General features: G+C 38.2%; 1 protein-coding gene across 1 annotated transcript in view; it reads right to left on the bottom strand.

Annotated features, from left to right (window-relative positions):
• Window positions 1–588: 588 nt before the first annotated feature.
• Window positions 589–10975, bottom strand: part of Mfsd8 (major facilitator superfamily domain containing 8) — a 31372-nt gene continuing 20985 nt past the window's right edge. The window contains exons 8-12 of the mRNA XM_051185685.1: window positions 9426–9534; window positions 7052–7186; window positions 5213–5316; window positions 4880–5127; window positions 589–2670 (exon numbers count right to left, since the gene is read on the bottom strand). Of these exons, the coding sequence (XP_051041642.1) occupies window positions 2464–2670; window positions 4880–5127; window positions 5213–5316; window positions 7052–7186; window positions 9426–9534 (803 nt within the window). The 3' untranslated portion in view covers window positions 589–2463. The remainder of the gene's footprint in view (window positions 2671–4879; window positions 5128–5212; window positions 5317–7051; window positions 7187–9425; window positions 9535–10975) is intronic.

Raw genomic sequence — 10975 nt, 5'->3', positions numbered from 1 at the left:
GGTCATTTTTAAATTTATTCATGATATACTGTTCATATTTTCTTTATAATTAGAACCTTGAATTTCATGAGGAATCAAACTAGACACTGTACTCCAGCCACATTGGACCTGGTTTGAGTTCTGAGAAACTTCCCAAAATGTCTTATCTCTAGGTTGTTCTGCCTAAAGTGCATTTGTTCCACCTTTTCCCATTCTAGTCATTCTTACACCAGGTAACAGCAAATCCTTATTTTCTTAGGGAAATTTCCTAGTGCTATTCTTCAGGTTGATCTCCTTCTGGCCTTATCCTTCATCACCTTCCCCATAGCCAACCATAAATATACCAGCTAATTAGTGTCTGAGGTTTCTGATGGAGTAGAAGCCTAGCAGTCACTGCTCAAATTTCAACAAGTACATGGGAAGTATTCAGAGCTTCTTAATATGTGCTGAAAGTTGACAGATACAAATCCTTGTAGTCTTGCTTTATTTGAAATGAACACTCAGAATATAAGACAAAGTTATAAATAAATCTTCAATAGTAAATGGTAGCCAGAATTTTCTCTTAAAATAAGTTAGTCTTAAACAGATACAAATAGTAGTTTATCATCATTAAATTAAAAATCACAAGTTTATTTCACTTTAATACAAGACATGAGCTTGAACAGCTTGTTTTATACAGAAATGCTTTATGAAGTGACAATTCAAATAAGGAAATAACCCTTTGCTAGGTTTTCATGAAGACCTTTACTATACACTAGTAACAGTTTTCATACCTTATGGTCTCTGTCTGCTCAGTTTATCCTCACTTTGTTCTATTCAAAACTTTACCTCTTTTCTTAGACCTGTTGTTTCCCTCATTTCTTTGGTTGCAAGGTGTGTATTAATCTACTCTCCCAAGAAACAAATGCCTCAATGAAAATGAATGTGCAATCAATTTTGCTAGGTTATAGTTCCCTGAATTGTAGTGTTATAATTCTAGGGCTGGAAAACTTCTGTATGTTCTTGCCAGAAGCAATTTTTCCCCCAAATATTTCTGCAAATCTGAGTCACTAGTGTGAACAGCCTCTCACAGTTAAGTAACTGGTAGCGTACGTAACTTGTGGGTAATTTTCCTATTCTGAAAAGTGCATCTGTCAAGAGGTAGCCTCTGAAGGCACCTGGACAAGAACTATGCCTCCATTAATTCGAATGTATCGGGGAAGCAGGATCTTATCTTCAGCCCTAAGATTGCTATGAAAATTACTGTGTGTTACACAGGAACTCTTTCTGAGGAGTTATTACTGTTGTCTCTGCATAGCACACAAAGCTGGGTTTAAGAGCAGAAGTGATCCAAAAGACTAAAGACGTAGTATAACACGACAGGTAAGATAAAGTCCAGGACCTGACAACAGAAAATGACTGAAGCAAAATGCTGCCACCATTTAATACTGATGGCTACAGCAGACTGTAGAGTGCAGGAGCATTTGATGTTCTCACACACAGATTTGAAACCATAGTCACAGAATGGGAAAATACTTCTGCATGTTTTTCAGTGATTCCTTTTCACACAGGGGTAGAAACTACCCTTTGATTAGTTGCCTTTGGCCATTCATTCTACCTCAGATCATAGCCTGACTAGACAGAGTATCACAGCATTCTAAGTCCAACTGTAGTTCTGCTATGAATGGGTCTGCAGACAGGTTGGAAACAGTTGTTCCTCTGTCACTACTGAGAAGGGCCAGTAAAAGGTCAAAGTTTGCACTAGAGTGTAAAGGACTTGGAAAATAGTGATAATTTTAAGAATCCATTTATTGTTAATATTAAAAAACATTTGTCATGTTTCTAATGTGAATTTACTAGCACTTGAAAAAGTAGCCCTTCTAAAGGTAGTAAAATCCACCTTGACTCTTAGTCCTCTTTACTTCTCAGCGTTATTCTTGATCACAAGTTAATTTAGAAGTGAAATTCTAAATTATAATAGATAAAGGTGCAATATGCAAATTACATTGAGGGAGAGATAATGAGTTCACCCTGGGCAGGAAAGCAAAACTAAATCCTAGTCTGGTGGTGGCCAGGCTAGAAAGAATTTAAGGCTCAGTTTTATTTCATTGGGAAACTGAATAATAGTGCATTTTTATATAAAGAAAAGAAAAAACTTTGATGAAAATACTTGTATTTTTCTTTTAAAAAAATGTTTCATTCTGTTCTGGCTGATTATAACAGAACTTTCCTCTAGTTCCACTGCATAGTCCCATTGCTTTAGGGAGAGTGCCTCAATTTATATTAAGTGCAGTTTCACACCTACAGACATTATCCATCCACTATTGAGTTCATGGAACTCATTATTAAGTATAAGAAAGATAATTCACTTTTGATAAGGAGATTATGACCCAGAATGTTTTTGCATACCTTACCATTCATAGTTAGGTTACTCAACACATGTTTTTGCTACTCAAGACTTAGTTGGAGATGGTTGGCAGCAAGCATCCAGCAGAGACTGCTAGTTTATTCCTGGATCCTCCCACATCTGACAGAAAAGGCAATAAGTTTTCTGTAAACAGCTCCCATGAGCAAAATGGTGAGCACCACTATTCCACACACAAGGCTGAATGCCCATCGTGGGCCCAAATAAGTGTATACATGGCTGATGAACACAGGCCCAAGAATCCGTGCTGCACTTCCAGAAGCAGATAACCAGCCCATGTACATACCCTGTATGGGGGGTAAGGTAGAGAACAACAGATTAATTCAGGTTTAGTTATTTCAAAATAAAAACAGTAAATCAGACAGTGGTGGCGCATGCCTTTAGTACTAGCACTTGGGAGGCAGAGGCAGTTGGATCTCTGAGTTCAAGGCCAGCTTGGTCTACAAAGTGAGTTCCAGGACAGCCAGGGCTGTTATACAGAGAAACTCTTATCTCAAAAAACAAACATCTGAGAGTGTTTCGGGTCAGCTAGAGCTACACAGAGAAACCCTGTTTCAATAATCAAAAAACAAAAACTGATCTGACCTGGAGAGATGGCTCAATGGTTTGGTAGTATTTGACTTGTAAATTGAAATACCTGCTTTCAATCCCTAGAACTTAAAAAGCTGGGCATGTGGGGTAAGTCTGGAGTGTATATGTGTGTTGGGGGGAGGGATTGGGTAAATATGATCAAACACAGTATGTGAAAGTCTCAATAAAAATAAGAACAACAAAAAGAAATTGGGAAGTTAGAGACAAGCAGAACCCTTGGGTTCCCCAGACAGCCAAACAGCCTAGCCTACATGTATACTGAGTTCTGGGCCAAGGAATGCTGGTATTAAAGGCATGAATCACCATGCCTGACAGTTCATTTTGTCTCAGAGTGTGGGGGCAGGGGGTGTGTGAGTGTGTGCTCTCCAGTGTGCTAATCCCTTGCAGCTGGAGTCACAGGTCTGGAAGAGCAGTAAGCACTCACGACTGCTGAGCCACGTATCCATCCCCTTAGTTTGCTTTTTTAAGATGACCTTACAGTACAGTCTAGGTTTGCTTAAGAATCACCAATTCTTAAGCCTCAAATTCAAGATTTTCCTATTCCTGTCTCAGAAATGCTGAGAATACAGTCATGTGCCATCACATACATGTCAGTTTGATTTTATTTGTTTGGTTGGTTGTTTTGTTTTTTGAGACAGGGTTTCTCTGTCTCAAAGGGACTGGGAATGGAGTTTGACTTCATTAAAATATTAGCAATTGTGACCTCTCTGAAACTACTACTCATATGCATCTATATATTTTGTGTTTTATAATGAATATATAAAGTGTGTGTGTGTGTGTGTGTGTGTGTGTGTGTGTGTGTGTGTGTGTGCGTGTGTGCGTGCCAGAGATTAAACCTAGGATGTCAGGTATTCTAGGATAAAAGCTGCACTTGTAGCCTACAAATTTCCTGTGTATTTTTGTGTTATTTGGGACTGAGACTCGCTATATAGCCTGGCTTTTCTGGACCTCACAGTGTAAATGAGGCTAGCCTTGAACCTTCAGTGATCCTCCTGCCTCAGCCTCCTGTATGCTGAGATTACAGCTATTAACCATCCCAAGCTCAGCCATGACATTCTTACTTAAAAATTAATTTTGGATCTGGGCTTCAGCTCAGTGGTATAGCACTAGTCTAGCATGTGCAAAGCCTAGGATCCAATCCTAGCACTACAAAACAGTTAAAACTTAAAATACAGCCAAGCAGTGGTGACACACACATTTAATCGCAGCACTCAGGAGGCAGAGGCAGGTGGATCTCTACAACTTCGAGGTCAACCTGGTCTACAAAGTGAGTTCTAGGACAGACTCCAAAACTACAGAGAAACCCTGTCTTGTGGGGGGGGGGGAAGAAGACCTTAAAATCCATACAGATAAATTTCCATTTGGCTCAGCAGTAGTAGCTCAAGGTCCTGGTTTTAATCTCCAGAAACAACACAGAAAAGGAAATAGCTGCCAAAACTGAGACTATTGTGTTTTCATCTCTTTGTAACAGCCTAAATTCAATGTGGCTGCCAATTTTGGTTTTCTCTTGTCTACTTTAAGAATGAGTATTAGAAGTTTAAAGTTCAGAGACTTTTTTCAATGAGGAGTATTTTGAGCACATAATTATTGAATTTAAGACATCTGAGTTCTGGTTTAGCAAGGTTGTATTTCACCAGATAAATCTTACCAAACACATCATAAAAATTTTGAGTGATGGAGGCAAAGGTAGGAACTTAAAGCTCAGGCCTGCATGGGATACAAGTGAGCCCCAGCTCCAGAGCTGGTCTAAGAAATACACCTCTCCCCCAAATTAACCATTTGTTTATTTTCTTTTTTTCATTTGAAATGTGAAATGAGATTTTTAAAGTCTGCTAACCCAGCTTGTGTAAAAATAGGACTACAGGAAAGGAAATGAGGGGGTATTGAGTTGCAGGGTTAAGTTACCTGAGGTTTTGGTCCTAGAACTTTTGAATATAATGTATAGGACATGACATTGCAGGCTGGATAGCCTATTCCAACTAGCACAGCAGCTGTGAGGAACTGGGCCAGATGGATCACCGGGGTGTACAGGCACCAGGCTTGTTCAATTGGGCACCCGGTTGGCTGTTCACTGTGATCTTCTCTTGGAGAATTCCAAAGATCAATAATAATTTCTCCAAATGTAGTATTAGGGATTGAGCTGTTGTGTAAATCTGTAAAATAAAGTTAACATAAGGTATCACTTGCTACTTCTAAAGAATGGTAGGGGCTGGTGCTACAGAATTAAAATCACCATACCTTCCCACTGTACTTTGGGAAACTGATTTCCCCAGGGTAACAAGATAAAGAAGCCGACCCATACAACCACGAGTCCTCCCAGGAGAATGGCACGTTCATCAATCCTGTTGAACAGAAACTCTGATTTTGAAATGCAATGTGAATTCACAGTTCTGTTACCATAACTAAACAAAATTTAAGTAAATTTGTTATACAGTTCATTTTATTCATCAATTAATGCAATACTAAACAGAATCCCCCACTGAAAGTACCCAGTACTAGCTAGGTATGGCAGTGTGTACACCTGTAGCCTTAGCACTTAGTTACAGGGTAGGAACCCTGGGAGGGAGTTCAAGGCCAGTGTGGGCTACATGGAGAGACCCTTTCTCAGAAAAAAAAAAAAAAAAAAAAAAGAGGGCTTCTCTAACAAACTGTTGATTTCAGATTAGGGGGTTGAACTCTACATGATGAATGTATTTATCTTTTCCTACAGAAAATAGTGCTTGACAGCAACTATTAAGGCAAAGAGACTTAGAACCAGTGTGAATAATAACCATGTCTACATTATTTTAAGAATAATTAAACTACTAAAGCTGTTCATCAGCTAATAACCTGTGTTAACCGATATGGCAGGCTGAGATATATACCTCAGTGGTAGAGAGCTTGCTTAGTATACATGATACCCTGGTTCAATCCCAGAACCACAGAGAAAGTAAACTATGTGACAGAATTCAATTGCCATATTCCCCACACACTGGATTCCTTATACTTACTTTCATAAAATTATATCTTTTAAGTTATCTAGGTGCTGGGAATATAGTGATACAGCACTTGTCTAGCATATGTGAGGCCCTAAATTCAACCCCCTGCACCATACACACACACACACATACACACACACACTTATGTGATCAAAACTTGGAGACATGAGTATAACTATATTGGCCAAGGTGATGGTATAGTGTTCATAAGATGGAAGCCTAATTAGATGTTCTAAAATATATAAGCCTATAATCCTAGGGCCTTGGAGGTGGAGATAGGAGGATCGGTAATTCAAGGTTAGCCAGTGTATATGAGACCCTGACTCATAAAAACAAAACACACACACAAAATCTTATGTATGTTCAATTTGTTCTTTGAAACGTGGTCTCAGCCAGGCAGTGGTGGCACATGCTTTTAATCCCAGCACTGGAGAGGCAGAGGCAGGCAGATGTCTGTGAGTTCCAGACCAGCCTGGTTTACAAGAGCTAGTTCCAGGACAGCCTCCAAAACCACAGAGAAACCCTGTCTGGAAAAACCAAAAAAAGAAACATGGTCTCAATATGTAGCAAGCAGGCACTGATGGTCCTCTTATCTCAGCCATCAGTGTAGAGGTTTTAATAACCAGAATTTTCCAAACTTATTCATTTAATTTCATAAGACAATATTTTATGAGATAAATTTTTAGCAATATACATTAAAACACTATATAACAATAGTTACTATACAATTATTTTTTGGTAAGGTATTTTATTTTGCCAAAGTGATGCTACAGAATATGAAAATATCATGCATTCTCATTTTTTTGCATTTATCTTTTTGCAAACTTTCAAGAACTATAATACAGCTAGGCATGGTAGTGCCTTTATTCCCTGTACTCAGGAGGCAAAGGCAGACTGACTTATGAACTCCAGGCTAGCCAGGTCTATGTAGTGAGTTCCAGACTAGCTAACGTTACATAATAAGTCTCTGTCTTAACAACAACAACTAAAAAGCTGTAACAAATGAGGAAAGTACTAGCACATTCATTTATATTAGTACTGCTTCATGTTTCCTTTTTCAAAAAAAGATTTGAAATAAAACTAAAAACATATAACTTACTTTTTGGAAAGTAATTTAACCCCCATGAAAACAGCAACTGCCTCAACTCCAAGAGCAGCAAGAATTATTCCGTCATAGAACACAGCCTGCTCCTGGGTCCAGGCATACATGTCCATTGTTAATGGAGTGAGGATTCTAAGAGAGAAAGCCATTACTAACAAATGTAAACAATTATAATAATGCCTTCAAGAATATACAAGCCCTTTTCAGTTTATATAAGGAACACAGTCACATTGCAGGTTTGCCAACAGGAGACAACATAAATCAATTACCAGCCCTATCCAAGCAACTATTCATGATTACACTGTGGTTGAAATTGATCTCTGTGGTGGAGCTTTGAGCTTTAAGGGTGAGACTATGACTAGCCTTTCTTTAGGGCATCACTTCTACTGAGGGCCCACTGTAATAGGCCTGTAAGGAGCCCTTACAGAAGTAAACTTTATGTTGACATCATTTTCAAAATCAAATTTATTTCAGTTTTGCTGGAAGTGCACTTTCTAGATGTTTCCCTCATCGTTATAAAATGTGTGTGTTACCAGCAATGTCAGACTGTTATTACTACCTACTTATTAGAGCCTAGTGGATTTTTCCTTCCATCAGTACTTTGTGTGTTTCTTCCCCTCCCTATGAATACCTCTACTTTTATATGGCTGTCTCCTTCCTTGCTAGCTCTATCCCTACCATCTTCTGTTGGCTGACAACAAAACAATTTAAATTTTAAATGTATTAAAAAGAATAATATCTTAAACTTTGAAATCAGATGCGCTAACATAGAAAACAGGTACATGCTTTGTCCAAAGGCTAAAGAGTTAACAGGTGCAGATCCAAGAACTGAACTCCAGCAGACACTTGCACAGCAGTGCCACTCAACACAGCTGCATGGTGCCAACGGAGCTCTCATCAGCAGATTAGTGGGCAGCTAAAAGTAGCTGCCACCTGCCATAAGAACTTAGGGAAGTCTGATACACCACAGTAGGAGGAACCCTAAACCCTCACACTCAATGAAATGACATATTCATAAAAGCAAAATATTGCATGATGCAACTTCTATGAGGTACCTTATACAGACAGGTCATCAGGAGCTGGTGAAAGACAAGGGGAGTAACTGTAGGGCTACTCAGCTTGTTTGGGATGATAAGGTTCTTCTCATGACTCACAAAGTTGTAATCATACTTAATGCCTTGTATTCAACTTTTCAAAAACAGAGTCTAGAGAAATGGCTCAAGATTAAGAGCACTTGTTGGTCTTGCAGAGGACCCAGGTTTGATTCCCAACACTACATGGTGGTTCATTAACCATCTGTGATTCCAGTTTCAAGGACCCAGTTCTCTCTTTCTGTCCTCTGCTGGCACCAGGTATGCACATGGTACACATATATTACATGCAGGCAAAACACTCATAACACATTTTTAAAAATAAAATTTAAAAAACAAACATTTAAGATGTTGGGCCTAGTTGTACAGGTCTGTAAGCACAATTATAGGAGGTCGAGACAGAAGGATCACAAATTTAAGCCCTGTCTGAACTACAGAATGAGTTTAAAGCCAGTCTGGATCATACTGAGAACTCATCTCAAAATAAAAAGTAAGTAGGTTGAGAATGTGCCTCAATAGTAAAGCACTTGCCTAACATGCTTGAAATCCTAAATTTAATCCCCAATATTGGGGGGGGGGGTAATTTAGTCAATTTTGGTCAATTTTATGTGCTGTGTATTTTTCATTAAAAATGTTCCCTAAAATGAATTAAATTTTCATGTGGATGAATAATTTTGAAAATATACACAACATGTATTGACACAAAAATGTTACAGTTGTATTGAAATAAACAAAGTTATCAAATTGTGACATTATAGCTTATGAGCATTGAAAAACATGAAGTAGATTTTTGCAGGACATGTGTATATGTGTATATGTGTGTGTAATGCTACATTTGCATATTTTTCTCGTTTGAAAAGGTCACATAATTTTTAAAAAAGGATGAATGAAACCTACACAGTTGTGAATTTTATAATTTTTAATCAAGAATTAAATAGAGCTAATATTGCTAGACTTATGTCATAATACAAAAATCTCTATATATTTATATTTAAATTGGTTATGGTGGCATACCCATTTAATCCTAGCACTTGGGAGAGAGAGACAGATCTCTATGAGTTCAAGTCCAGCCTGGGATTTATACAGTTCCAGGACAGCCAGGTTACATATACCTTGTCCCAAAAAAATCAAATCAGGAAAAAAAAAAAAACCCCAAAATCTTTTTAAGAAAAATGTGCCTTGCATAAGTTTTTAAAAACAAAATCTATATAATTAATACTGCATTCAGAAACATTGATTAGTAAGTAATTGGGCTTAAATAAAGACAGAATAAAACTTACGTTTCAAAAAGGGCAAAGATAAACAAAACCACAAAAAACAGAATATTGGTAGTCACAACGGCAACTTGATCAATACTTCCTTCAGGAATCTGAACTTCATCTGTATTTTCTATAAATGAGAAAGAAGTAATATTACCTATATGTGTAATTTTTCATATGATAAAGTAATAGGAAACTACTAACTGAGTGTGGTGACTCACACCTTAATCCTAGCACTTAGGAGTGTGAGGCTAGATAATCACAGCAAATCTGAGGCCAGCCTTGAGAAGAGAAAATAAAAGTAACAAAAAGGGGAAGAGGTTGGGAAGGGAGGGAAGGAAAAGGAAAGAAGTAAGATTCAGATAGTAATAAATCTTTAAATGGTAGTTAAGGTAAAGTAGCCACTCTTCCAAGAAGTGTGTTTGAGTTCCATTATCTGAAGGAAATACTCAAGGGTTGTTTATGTTTGTATCTCCAAATCCAAAAATAGTATTTTATAGACTTCTTTAAAAAATACCTTTGCGGGCTGATCTCCAAAATATACAAAGAACTCAAGAAACTAGTCAACAAAACACAAAATAACCCTATTAAAAAATGGGGTACAGGACTGAAGAAAGAATTCTCAATAGAGGAAATCAAAAAGTCTGAAAGACACTTAAGAAAGTGCTCAACATCCTTAGCTATCAAGGAAATGCAAATCAAAACAACTTTGAGACACCATCTTACTCCTGCCAGAATGGCTAAAATTAGAAACACCAATGATGACTCATGCTGGAGAGGATGTGGAGAAAGGGGAACACTCCTCCACTGCTGGTGGGAGTGCAAACTTGTACAGCCATTTTGGAGATCAGTATGGCAGTTCCTCAGGAAAATGGGAATTAGTTTACCACAAGACCCGGCAATCCCCCTCTTAGGCATATACACAAATGATCCACATCCATGCAACAAAGACATCTGTTCAACTATGTTCATAGCAGCACTATTTGTAATAGCAAGAACCTGGAAGCAACCTAGATGCCCCTCAATTGAAGAATGGACAATGAAGATGTGGCACATCTACACAATGGAATACTACTCTGCAGAAAAAAAATAATGGTATCTTGAAATTCACAGGCAAGTGGATGGCACTTGAAGAAAGCATCCTGAATGAAGTAACCCAGTCACAAAAAGAGGAACATAGTATGTACTCACTCATACATGGATTTAAGACCTAGAGCAAAGCATCACCAGCCTATATTTCATACCACCAGAGGAACTAGGATACAAGGTGTATTCTCAGAGATTCATATAAAGTCCCTCACAGAATTGGGAAGGGACAAGTCCCCCAGAGCACAGGGGACATGGGGAGGGGGCAGCGAATGGAGAGAGAAGTAGGAAAAAACGAGGGGAAAGAAAGGAAAACACGTGTGACCAGGAAGATTGAGCCCAGTTAGGAATAGAAGACAGGAGAGAGAGAGAGAGAGAGAGAGAGAGAGAGAGAGAGAGAGAGAGAGAGAGAGAGAGAGAGAACATAAAAGAGGGAGCCAATATTGGTTTGAAGAGAAAACTGAACCTAAAAAAGGGTCTAGAGA

This window comes from Phodopus roborovskii, unplaced genomic scaffold, assembly GCF_943737965.1.
Source record: "Phodopus roborovskii unplaced genomic scaffold, PHOROB, whole genome shotgun sequence".
NCBI classification, from domain to species: Eukaryota; Metazoa; Chordata; class Mammalia; order Rodentia; family Cricetidae; genus Phodopus; species Phodopus roborovskii.
Note: the sequence above shows the minus strand (reverse complement) of the source record. Positions and strands in the feature narration are given on the sequence as shown.